Genomic DNA, 13,041 nt, shown 5'->3' on the forward strand with positions numbered 1-13,041 from the left:
GTGTCGGCAGGTTCCCCGGGGCCTGGCAAGTCCCTGCTCCCATCACAGGGCTCACAGATGAGCTCCAGGGCATGACATCTGGGACACGGCAAGCAGCATCAGGAACAAGCCATGCTGCCAGCTCGTATCGTCTGAGCTGCAGGGACTGACTCTCGCTCAGCCACTGGGCAAGGAGCAAAGCTGCTTCCTTAGGCAGTGGGGGAGAAGGCATCACGTCCTTCTCAGAGGCCTTTCCCAGCCGCCGCCTAGCACATCTGTGCACACCCTGAATGGGAGCAGTCGAAGAGCCTTTTCTATGCCCCAGGAGCCTTGTGGATGTGATCTTTTCCTGGTCAACCTAGTGCAACCTCTATCCTGGACACTTCCCAGCCTACCGGCCCTCGCCGAGACACAGATGTAGCTGTGTTTTAAATGATAATAACAATTATAACAGGTGCCACCCAAGCCACTAGACTGCTTAACAACCGAGCAACACAACCACGGGGCCCCGGCACATCACAATAACTAGTCTAAGGGGGACGTGGCTATTCTACTACCTACCACCAAGCTCCTTCCCCCTCCTTTAGTCTGGGAAGGACTTCCGTGAAACCCCATGAACATGCACAGAAAATTGAGCCCCCTTTCAGTAGGACGCTCCTGTCTGGATTCAGATTTTCCCTTACTTCACAGATTCGGGGCTGGCATCCGGCATCCGACTGAAGTATGGACACAATCCGCCTAGCAAGGCCCTGGGTGGGATCAGAGCAATAGAGGCCACATGGCAAGACCACTTGGCATGATGATCCTTTTTGCAGTGGGCAGCTGATTTCAATTAGTGACATATGTGAATACATCATGAGGATGGATGTTGCATCTCGAGACCCACCTATACAAAGGGTGTCTCTATCCTAGACATACTGTGGTTGAAATTGCCTGATGGCAGCTTTTTTCTTTGGAAAATGCAGTCTCTTTGAAACCAAAAAGCTTCACAGAAAGCTGCAGATTTTAATGATAGGGAACCAGCTCAAGCACAGCTTCCCAGTAAGGTCAAAATGGCCTTTCTGGCACAAAATGTTACTAGTTTTGAAATGACTTTGCATGTCTTTTCTCTTGCTTGATGTAACTGATAAAAAAGGTAAAAATGGGATTTGCTGTGGAAACCTTTTTGCCTGACCCAAAATGTTTTGGTTTTTTTTTTAATTTGTTCCATAGGGTTTTTTTAAATTATTTTAATTTTGTTTTGGAACAGAAAGTGCAGAATTTCCCATGAAACAGAAAATTTGCCTCCCACTCAGCTCTAAACATATTCGCACAAAGTCTCCAGATGGGTTTAACTTGCAGAGAAGTAGCCTCACACTGACCTTCAGTAAGTTTGCTCCAACAAAATCTCCTTGCTCTGTGTATGAAAGGTTTCTTTAAGACGCACCATCTTGCAAAGCAGGTCAGAAGTGGCTGGCAGAGGTTGGCTGGGCTTTCCCAAGAGCAGCTCTGCCTGACTGTCCTCTTTCAAAGGAGGTGAGTACTTCATCTGGCCTAGAAGAATCCCATTAGTCTGGAGGAATTTCTCATGGTGCACATAAATGTTTGACAGCATTTCAGATGTTGAACGCGCTAGGCTTTTTCCTGGAGGATAAAGCCTCATTATCTTAGCCTGTGCACAGGTCCTCCTTGGCATGGCCAACGACACACGCTCTTTAGTCTCTCTTCCATCTCCAGCTTCATTTAAAAAAATGCTGTTAAATAATTTTCATAGATTCATAGGTTGTTAGGGACTGGAAGGGACCTCACAGATCATCGGGCCCAGCCCCGCCGCACTAGGCAGGAAGACAACTGGGGTCAAGTGACCCCAGGGAGGTGACTGTCCAGTCCCCTCTTGAAAACCTCCAGGATAGGTGACTGCACCACCTCTGGAGGGAGCTTATTCCACATAATATTCCACATTTTCATAGATTTTAATGCCAGGAAGAAGCACTGTGATGCCCAAGTCTGCTGAGTGCTGTGTATTTGTTTAGCGGGGGTATTTGTAGCCTGGAACAAGCTAATGAATAGAAAATGATCTAATTAATAGAAAATGATCTGGATTTCATGTTAAGAAAGACGACGGATTTAGGATTTGCACATTCCCCCAGGAACCCAAATTTGCAACTTTGGTGCCAAGGGCACAGCATCATAGAGCAGTAGGGTTTGAAGGAACCCCAAGAATTCATCTAGTCCCAACCCCCAGCTTCATGCAGCATCATTGGTGCCTAAACTATCCCACTCACATGAAAAGAGAAAGTAAAACTAAGTAGTCCAGCAAAATGCAAGGAGCTTGGTTGTTACTTAGCCCCCTAAGGATCCCAACTGAGACCAGAACTTCCTTGTGCTAGGGGCTGTACAAACATGATGAAAGTCCTTTCCAGCCTGAGCATGAACAAACCCCATACAATTCCCCCCCATTAGCTCTTCAATGCAACTAAACTGCAGCCTGAAGAGCTGCACGGACCCAACCGCAGAGCTCCCCGGAGCACTCTCCCTTTGCGCTAAAGAGGGATAACCACTGAGCGATGAGGACAAATGCCCATTAAGTGCTAAGACCAGCGTGCTCACTTCCATGAGCTGGTGCCTGGGTCTGCCAAGCTGCCTGGAAAGCAAGCATGACATGAGACAGCACAGGGCAAGCACGCAGCTTTGCTTTGTTTGCTTGCTGCCTTGCTAGCATCTCCCTCAAGTCACTCGAAGCTAATGACTTGCTTAGAAATGGTTTTCTTTTGACGTGAAATGCACCTGCCGGCTGAAAGGAGGCTGGAAGATTATTTTGATCCGATCAATTGGTGGGAAATTTAGGTCAGCCTGCCATCACGTGAATAAGAAAAACAGTGATAAAAACTCCCTCGGAACAACACTTGTGCTTTGAAAATAATAATAACCCCCCCCCCCCCCCAGGCTGCAGAACAATTGCCCTTGCAACCACCTAAGTGTGCAGTCTAATCGCCCAGCCTCCGCAGAAGGTTTGTTGGTAGTTTGAAGGGTTACATGTGCTGCAAAGGAAATAATGTTTTTCAACCCCTTAATTCTCAGTTATTTAGAAAGAAGCAGAGGGGATTTCTACTGTGAGCAGCTGGCAGGGGCTGCCCAAAGCAAGGGAGTGGCACTGGGTTGACAGGACCAGCACCCCAGTAGTGGCCCATCCTTGCTTTGGCGTCCGTCTCCTTGCCCTCGCTGTGATATCGCTGCCTTCGGGAGGGGATGGTATTGCTTTGCTTCATGGCTGCTCACAGGCCCGGGAGGGCTGCAAAGGCAAGTTGAGAGTGGGCTGGTACAGCTGTCGTTAGAGAGAGGGAAAGCAGCACGACCTAGAGCTGGCTGCATAATTTGGGGATCGAAGCGACCATTCCTAGCCTCTTGTCACTGTGGGTTGGTTCCTTCCCCCGTCAATGCTCAGCCCTTGCCTGTATTAGACAGGATATCAAAACAGGACAAAGTTTGGCCCAAGCCTATAGTTGGTCCATCAAGCAAGTGTGGATACATCACTCCCATTTCTGTATCTAAAGAGCGCCCAAGGGTATGGCTGGGTCTAGCATCACATTTGGATGGACATGCCTTGGACTTCCCAACCGGGACAACACCTGGCTCAGGAAATCTGGTATCAGATCGGAAACGGCACCTCTGATGCTGTGTGAAGACCCCATTAATCATGCTGTGAACTGCACCTCAAACACACAATGTCCCTTTTGGGCTTCACAATGTATTTCTATGAGCTGTCAGCTTAGTGAACAGGAGATGATTTAATAGATTTCATAGATTTCATAGACATTAGGGCTGGAAGGGACCTCGGAAGATCATCGAGTCCAGCCCCCCGCCCAAAGGGCAGGACGTCAGCTGGGGTCATAGGATCCCAGCAAGATAAGCATCCAGTTTCATCTTGAAGGTGTTCAATGAAGGCGCTTGAACAACCTCTGGTGGCAGGCTGTTCCAGACCTTGGGGGCTCGGACAGGAAAGAAATTCTTCCTTATGTCCAGCCTGAAACGATCTTGTAGTAGTTTGTGACCATTCGTCCTCGTCATCCCTTGGGGCGCTCTGGTGAACAAACATTCCCCCAGATACTGGTGAACACCCCTGATAAACTTGTAGGTGGCCATCAGATCACCCCTGAGCCTGCGCTTTTCCAGGCTAAAGAGCCCCAGGGCTCTCAGCCTGTCATCGTAGGGTCTGCTTCCCTGACCTCTGATCATGCGTGTGGCTCTTCTCTGGACTCTCTCAAGCTTCTCCACATCCTTTTTGAATTGTGGAGCCCAAAACTGGACGCAGTACTCCAGCTGCGGCCTCACTAAGGCCGAGTACAGGGGGAGAATGATGTCCCAGGATTTGCTTGAGAAGCATCTATGGATGCAAGCCAGCGTTTTGGTCGCTTTACTAGCCGCAGCATCGCATTGCAGGCTCATGTTCATCTTGTGGTCAATGATGACCCCCAAGTCTCTTTCTTCCATAGTGCTAACCAACATAGCACTGCCGAGCCTATAAGGATGCTGCGGGTTTTTTTTTCCCAAGGTGGAGAACCTTGCATTTATCGGCGTTGAACACCATCAAATTCTCATCCGCCCACTTGCTGAGCCTGTCCAGGTCAGCCTGGATCATCCGCCTGTCTTCTGGTGTGGATGCTTTGCCCCAAAGTTTGGTGTCATCGGCGAACTTGGCCAGTCCGCTTCTGACTCCAGTGTCCACATCGTTAATGAAGATGTTGAACAGTATGGGTCCAAGGACAGAGCCCTGGGGGACCCCACTGGTCACAGGACACCACGATGAGTGACTTCCATCAATTACTACCCTCTGGGTCCGACCCCGGAGCCAATTTTCCAGCCAGTGGATCGTGGGGGACCCAAGGCGACAATTGGCCAGTTTCTCCAAGAGATGATCATGGGACACCAGATCGAAGGCTTTTTTGAAGTCAAGATATATGACATCAATCTCATCTCCCTTGTCCAGGTGATAGGTCATCAAACAAGAGAAACCACCCTCTCTCTGTCACAATCCAGGCTAGGCAAAGAGAAGGTCTTCCTCGCAGGGTGAGCTGGCCCTTGGTGATTCTTTAGGCTCCTGGTGCATCCATCTTAGTGAGGCTCTCCTGATCAAGCCACGACGAGGAGCAATGTGAGGTCGTGTTAAAGGCACATTCACTCTTACTACTGCCAACCTGGCTTAATTGAGGTTGTGCAACATCGCCAAGGGAGAAGGCACTTCCTCCCTCTTCCCACCCTCAGGGAACATCCTCTCCCCAGAGGGATGACGGTGAAGGTCTCTGACAAGCCCACGATTAAAAGGAGACTTTTCCCTCTCCTGCAGTGAGAGCAGCTGGGATGCCTTCCTCCCCTACGAGCAGACTGGAGTCTCACTGACTTTCAAGCCAACCCAACTTTACCCTCAAAGTGTTGGAAACACTCGATCGGATCCTGACCGCTTTATTTTTCCCATTTGCAACAACTCTAAAGAGCTAGAAGAGCAAATCACGTCTCAGCTTGGAGTCGACTGCACCATGGGGAGTGCAAGATGCGGGGCCAGATGGAGGAAGGTCCACAATCCTGGTGACTCTTCCAGGAGACGACTCTGGTCCGTTCTGGAGTCAACAAGTATCACCTTCAGGATCTCTTGTGTTTATATTGCACTTTACAGTGGAAAGCCTCAAAGTGCTCACAAAGGCTGGTGGGTATCATTATACCACCGAGGACAGAGGAAACTGAATCAAAGAGAAAGGCGGGTGGGGGATAGTCCCAGGGCTGACTTACCAACATCACAGCAGAGTCAGGAGAAGGACCCAGGACTCTGAACTCCTCTCACCCAGCCCACAAGACCACAGCCATCCTGGTCAAGCCAGAGTTTGGATCAGAAATGCAACATGGATCACTTTTACAGGCAGGTTGGGGGTTTCAAAGGAACCCAAGGGACTAGTTACACCGCTGCCCTAGAAATTGAGAGAGGTGGTTGGTATCTAATGCCCACAGATGCTTTTGCAAGCCCTAATATGATGTTTAGCAAAGTCAGGGAGAGGGGGAATTGCATGTAAGTGCTTAGTAAGGAACATGATTCCTGAGCTAGCATTTCCAGCGGCGTGTTTATAGAGTACATGCAGCTCGGACAGCATTTGAGTCTCTGCGCAGAAGGCAGGCAGCACATAATCAATAGGCTGTATATTGCCAAGCTCAGCACTTCATTTTCCATATCTGCCTGACTGGCACCTTGCCCCTGCAACGCTCTTGCTCATAGATCATGGGGAGCATACGGTGCTGTCATACGTTTAATTGGTTCTGCCCTAGCATAGAGACGACTGTTGGAAGGTGGCAGGCATCTGCAAGGAGCATTATTTATCCCATCTGAAAAGCACGCGGTGCTAAATGGGGATTCTGCTCATATGAAGTTGATCTTGAAGGGAGAGAAGCTGGTAGGGAGAACGAGCTGGAATCAGCCGACCTTTCCCCTTAGCAATTAACGCTCCACCTGCTGTGCGTGCACAAAGAGAGCTGTACTAAAGCGCTCCAAAATAAGCCCCGCGTGCTCGGAGGCTGCGGCTGCTGCTGTCTGTCACCTCCGAGGTTAGATCCTCAATGAGTCACCACATCGGTTACCCACTGGGGAAATAAAGAGGAGACGTCAAGGCAACCTCCAAGGATATGTCAGCAGAGCGACTGATAGAGCGGCTGGAGGCTGTGGGCCAAATGCAGCCCTGGCTCAAGACATCGATGCCATTGGGGTCAACTCTGGAGGAAACTACGGTTCCCATTAGCGGGAGTCTGTTTGAGCTCTGCGGGGTACTGCACTGTTCTGGGACAGTCCTGCTCTGAGCTAGATGAACTGCCTAGACGTGGAGCGCGCTGAAAAGCATGTTGGGCCAAATGTTGGACCTTATGGCCGAGTCTTCTCCTCCTCCCCCAATTCTTGATGAGGTCTGTTAAATTGGGGTCCAGAGCCAGGCCATTTCCATCCAAGATTGGTGCCCAAATCTGTCTCAAGTTAAAAATTAAAGGCCTAGTCCAAAGCCTGTGGAGGTCAATGGATGCCATTGGGCATTGAATCCTTGGTGCAGCCATTTGCATTTCAGCTCAGCTGCAGGTCTGTGAGAGCCCCGGTTATGGTTACATGCCTGTATTGCCATGCACTGCGGCTTCCTTTATTATATAATCAGGATCCTGGATCAGGCAGGGAGATTGTAATTGTTCATCTGTATTAGCAAAATCCCATTACCCTTCCAGACTCCATCACTAAAGAAGATGAAGCAAGGCCATTCTTGTTTTAGTCCCTGCCAAGGGGGTAAAGGATGAATTGTCTCTAGACCTACCAAAGAAAATACCTCTTCCAGCATTTGGCTGCTTTCCTCTGTTGGAACAATAGCAATGGCATGCTTCAGCATCAAATACCCATGTACGAGTTGAACTACCCTGCTGCATGCACGAGGGATGCTGTGGGAGACCCAGCCTCCTTGCACAGACAAGGGGAAAGCTTTTCACTCTCTGATATCAACGGTCCAAGTACTTTGGACTATTCTGGCAATGCCAGCAATTGAAATGAATGGGATTAATCAGACCCTGGAAAGAGAGGAGAGTGCAAACCATGGCATCAGTGGAATTTAGGCATGTTAAGTGCACAAGCACAGGTCCTGAAAGGTGTTCACAGGGCCTGTCTCCTACACTTGGGTGCCTAAATCCCATTGATTTTTGTGGGGTTAAGCACTGAAATACCTCTGAGGATCTGGAATCCAGTTCCAGTCTTTCCTGAAATGAGGCCTGAAGATACTACAGCGATTAGCAGCGAGTAGGTAGGATGGTTGGCTTGATGGGCTCTTTAAACAAGTCTCCTAATCCCAATCAGCTACATTTCTAGCAGACTTCCCTGATATTATTCATTTTGCCAAGCTCTCCACTAACGACAGTGGTGTCGCACGCAGATTCGCAGCATGTCCAGAAAAGAGTGACACTAGATGGCCCCGATGGATATAAGCCGCACACCCGCATGGTCCAGTGAAGTTGAATGGTAAGCAACACATCAAAGCTGGCCGCTCTGCCAGGGAGAAGCGGCCGTGTCTGTGGAGTTCATGCTACCCTCATTTAGCGCCCTTCCTTGTGAGCGGTGTCCTTGCTCATTGGCCTAACTGGGGAAGAAATGCCCATCTCTCTGTCAGATGCCTGTGAGCGCCTTAGACCAAAGTAACTCGGCTCCGGAGCTGTCAGCTTAGCCGGCACCGGGATATTTTCACCTGCTGAAGCGAGGCACTTCTCTGACTTGATGGAAATTCACCCAGGGCAGCGTGTGGGAGAGTCCCAGCTTCAAAGTCAGCCTTGTATCTTTGTTCCCTTGAGGATGCACTAGCTCTCGCTCTCTCCATATTTCTAGGCGGCCTCCGCATGCTCCTGTAATTGCAGTAATAACACCTGCTCTGTGCCCCTCTTTGCAGTGTGCAAAAAGAGTGTAAAAGGAGGGAGAGGTGTGTGGTTGGGCAGAGATGCAGGTTTGCACAGACGGCAGGCTCCCCGAGGAAAAAGCCTACGCGATGGCCACAGCCAGCCATGCCCACACACATTGCCCAGCGGTTGTGTCTGTGCCATGCCCTGGATCTGGGTCCCAAGGAGCAGATCCTCCCAGCTATAACCCCTGCAGGGTTTCTCCACCAAAGCCGTTTCAGCCTGACTTGTCACAGGGAATGGGAGTTTGGCTCATCGGCAATTGATTTGGGAGATGCTGGCACTGCAGCTGGAAGGGGCATTCAGGGTTGGAGGAGGTGCTACAGAAAAAAGTGCAGGGTGGCTTTCAGAAGAGAAGCCAAACCTTCCCCAGGGAATTAGTTCGAGGGGAGTTTGCCACTCTTCTTCCACACCAGGGACTGCAAGCAGGCTGGTGGGTGCCCAACGGATCAGGTATCCCAGCACCCCCAGAGCTTTATTGCTTATAACACAACGGAAACATCTACATCACCAGGACAGAGCCAGAGAGATCATGCTGCTTTCTCCAGGGTTTGCAGACTCAACGATGCAGTTGAACAGAACCAGGGGATCTGGAGGGTGCCGCTGTTTGAATCACGGGGTTTTCATTGGTGAAACGTCCAAGAAAGAACTTCATTTGAGGCTGGTTGACCCAAAATTAAAATGTCTTTTTTTTTTCTTTTTTTTTTAACTCCAGAGGGAAAAAAAAAGGGGGGGGGGGGAATCATTTTAGATCAACCCAAACATTAAAAAAAGAGAAAAATAAGTCAGACCAATTCTGAAAAAAAAGCAATGCTTTGGAAGGAAAAGGTGAGATGTTTTCTTTAGTGCAATGTACAGAAGCAACACACTTAGAAGGCTCCCAATTTCATTTTCTCTCCCTCCCCTCCCCTGATTTTGACCCAAACTTGAGAGTAATTTTGGTTGCAACAAGAATTCATTTTTTGGCAACTTTACTCTTGGCTGGAAAAATGTGTCCCTGCTCTATCAGAGGCCTCAGCAGGCCGCTGAGCCATCCCTGCAGCTCAGAGACTTTGCCTTCAGGATATTGGACAGTTCCCTATCGCTATCCCTCCCTCCCTCCCCCTTTCACCAGCACTGCTATTTAGTCCGTTCTCTGCCCGTGGGCTGGCTCGGTGTCTCTCAGTATACCCCCTTCACTCTCTTGTTCTCTGGATCAAACGGAGATTTGGTGTGAGCTCTGGCAGGGTAGGTGACTCCCATCCGCTCCAGCATGTAGTCACCGCCCTTCACATACTCCAGGGAGACCTGCAAAGGAAACCAGGCAACAGCATCGATAAAGGACCCTCTTCATGTTTCTCTCCCTCCTAGCTTAAGTGCAGCCAGGTCTTACAGTCATGCCAGAGGATGCTGCTGTGCCAGCTTAGAGCCTCGCTACCGAACGCTGCGGGCATGGCTCAAGGGGCTGGGATATGCCACCTTTCTCCCATGGGGTTGGTGGTTCACCTCCAGCCTAGGACGATGCTATCTGAAAGCCTTTGCTCTCTCTCAGCTGGTTGGTGCTTGTGTGTGATGAGTTGCTCAGTCTGGGACCCCCGACTGATGCCTGCTTTCCAGCTTGGAGGTCAGACCACGAGCCCTGTTGAATGGCCTCTCCCGGGGCTGAGCAGATGGCCCTGCCCGTGCCATCCCAAGAAGACTGCAGGCAGGATTTCTTTTAGTGGAGCCTGGTGCTCCTCTCCCAAAGGAATTTAGAAAGGGAAGGAATACCGCTTTTAAAAGCACCGGCTAGAAAAATTGGGTGGGGGTGGAAAACAAACCCAACCTAGTGATTTCTTATACAGCATCTACAGCAAACTGAATTTAAAGCCAGGCAACAGCGAGAGAGTCAAAGCGAGGTCAGCCCTTGAGCAGCAGGCGGCTGCCGACAGCACGCTGGGAATAACCTGCCATGCACAAACCAGGTGGCAGAACGTGGTCTGCCCCATGGCTGGACCGCCCCGAACACGAGACCTAGGCCACCCGCCCAGCCCGGCCCCAGCTGGTGTGACAAGAGAGTTTTGCACGTTCTGTCTTTTGTTTCAGCTTGGGAGCATTATTTGGCCAATTTGAAAACCCTGTGCTGACCAGCCAGAAGACTCAGGCCTCCTGCGGTAGAAACGGTTTTGATCTGGTGGTATTTTAGCCCTGCCAGCCGTGACACCCACAGCACAGTTAACAATATGGACCATGCTGCAGAGAAATGGCTGTCTGTGGGGGTGGGCGCAGAGACAGCCCCACGGCCTGGCAGGCATCAATAATTCAGAAGCAGCTGGAATTGTATCTTCAGGGATCTCTCTCTCTCTCTCTCCTCTGGTTTGCTTTTCCCCTACTCATCTCCCTCCCCACTCATCTCCTCTGGTGCTGCAGCCCATAACACCAGTATGGGCAGGGTGTGCTGGCACCCGCAATTCATCTGGGACATGGACTGAGAGATGCTTGGGGTGACCTGCTCGTAACCATCCAATCCATCTGGGAAGAGCGTGCCCATGGGTGGAAGGACGGTGCATTGTGTACATCACTGTCTGCACATAGGGGCTAGCTCCTGGCTTTGTCACAGACACATTGGGTGGTTATGAGTGGGTCATCCCTCTTTTCCCTACCCATAAAGCAGAGAAAACATCACTTCCCTGCCTTGCAGGGAACTATTAACCATGTATTCTTATGAGATCAGATGGAATAACATATGCTCAACTTTTCTGCCCTGTGCTACATGCTGTTACAAGCTAAGGGATGATCTCTTGTGGCTCAAGGGGAATGGCTTGTGCATATGATATGGGTTTGATGTTCCCTTAGGTGCATCGTGGTGGCCACGACATGGTTTGAAGGGGATTCAGACCGATTCAGGTGCACTCAGGGCAAATCACGGGCATGCAGGATCTGCTGAACCAGCCTCACAATGGGAAGAGTGATGGGGGGCAATTAATTGCTTCACTATGTCTGCAGGATCTATCATCTCTAACAAGCTCAGCTCTGCTGGGGGCAGTAGGAGGATGGAGGATAACAGAGTCACAAATTTGCGGGCAGCAGTGACAAAGAAGAGTGAGATTTCTACTTCCAGACAGATTGGGGCTGAAGAGGTCCAAGGTCTGAGAAGGGTGTGCTAGACAGTACTTCTTCCAGCAGCGACATGGGCTATTTCCTGCCCCTTCGCATGCCGGTGTCTGAGCTGGGGTGCAGGAGGGTGAGGAAGGGGGAGCGTGCTATGATGCCTGCAGCAGCAAGAGACTTGGACCCAGTGCAGAACATGGAGTCCTCCCCCAGGCAGGGCACAGAGGTACCGTGCCATGAAACGAATCCCAGCAAGCACCCTTGCATTAGGGCTCCCACTGCCTAATTCTGGCAGCCTCTCTGAGGTGCCTTCCATCAGCCTGTCAAGCCGCACAGACCGCGCTTGCAAAGCTCCCTTCTTCCTCCTGCCGCGGCAATTACCATGCAAATCAGGCGGGAGTTATCACACTGAGCAGAGAGATTAAGGCTGCGCATTAACATCTGCTTAATGAACTATGCCTTTCCACGGGAGGCATCGGAGCCGGCGCGGCTGATGGAAGGCAGCGCTCCCCGCACAATGGCAGCTGACAAGGTCGGGGGCCTCGTGGAAGGAGACCACCCGTATGCCGAGCCTTTCTGATTGCCAGCCCCAATCACTTTAATTTGGGGTTAATGCCACCTGAGAAGGCCTTCGAGGACTCGGGAGGGAGACGTTTTCTTGAAAGCAACGTACGCGCTGCCGCCAAATCACAGAGTCCTTTATGGTGGGTGTTTGAATGGAGAGAGAAGAGCAATCACGCGGCCTGGTGGGTGCCTGCTGGAAACGCTGGCTTGCTCGCTTCTCTGCCTCTGTAGGCACAGGGGGGTGCAGTCCCTATATGCACCCCTGCAGCCTCATTAGCTTGAGCACCTCTGCCCCACACGAGTTAGCGGGGCTACGACTATGACTTGACAAGGCAAGGGGAAGCCGAATGGAAGAAGTTGGGGGGGAAGCACAGGTGAACTGTAGTCCGGGGTGGAAGCAAGTGCCAGGACTTAGCCTGAGTTGGGTCTGGGCCAGGCTTCGGGAGACCAGGCGGTGTTGGCGGCACGCTGTGCATTCCCCTTCCACTCTCACCCCCTGCCTGGAGGGGACTGGGGATGGGGAGGAAGCAACCTTTGCCCATGGCAGCTCTCAGGAAAGTCTGCGCGGCTTCCAGCCCTAACAGCGAGGCAGCGGCATCCCTTCAAAGAGGAACAAGCAGCTCCTGAGACTCTCTCTTGCCTCCAACCTGATGATTAACTCACGCCCACCGCAGAGTCTGAGCTGCAGCTTATTGATTTGGGCCTCTGAAAAGGGATATTTTCTTTCCAAAGCCCTTTTTGCTGCTGTTACAGTTGCAGGATCAGGCCCACGCTGCCTGCAGGGGAGGGGCAGAGGGGGAATCTCCACCTGTGCGGTGGCACCAGATGGAGCGAGGAGATTTGTGCACATTCTCCGGAGCCTATTTCCCTGCTCGCTCTATGCACACCTGCAGCTGCTGCCAGGCAGGGGCAGGGGAGGGGGTGATAGGCACATCCACAAAGCAGCATGAGATTCCCGGAGAGCATCACTACCGTGTGTCAAGACGGCATCATGTGGCA

At 51.1% G+C, this 13,041-nt stretch overlaps 1 protein-coding gene across 5 annotated transcripts in view; it reads right to left on the reverse strand.

Moving 5' to 3' along the window:
• Positions 1-9,231: 9,231 nt before the first annotated feature.
• The window catches only part of SARDH (sarcosine dehydrogenase), a 74,308-nt gene continuing 70,498 nt past the window's right edge, over positions 9,232-13,041 (reverse strand). For all 5 annotated transcript variants that reach the window (XM_059715656.1, XM_059715657.1, XM_014603834.3 and 2 more), the window contains one exon: positions 9,232-9,696. In XM_059715656.1, the coding sequence (XP_059571639.1) occupies positions 9,571-9,696 (126 nt within the window). In that variant the 3' untranslated portion in view covers positions 9,232-9,570. The remainder of the gene's footprint in view (positions 9,697-13,041) is intronic.

This window comes from Alligator mississippiensis, chromosome 12 (assembly GCF_030867095.1).
Source record: "Alligator mississippiensis isolate rAllMis1 chromosome 12, rAllMis1, whole genome shotgun sequence".
NCBI classification, from domain to species: Eukaryota; Metazoa; Chordata; order Crocodylia; family Alligatoridae; genus Alligator; species Alligator mississippiensis.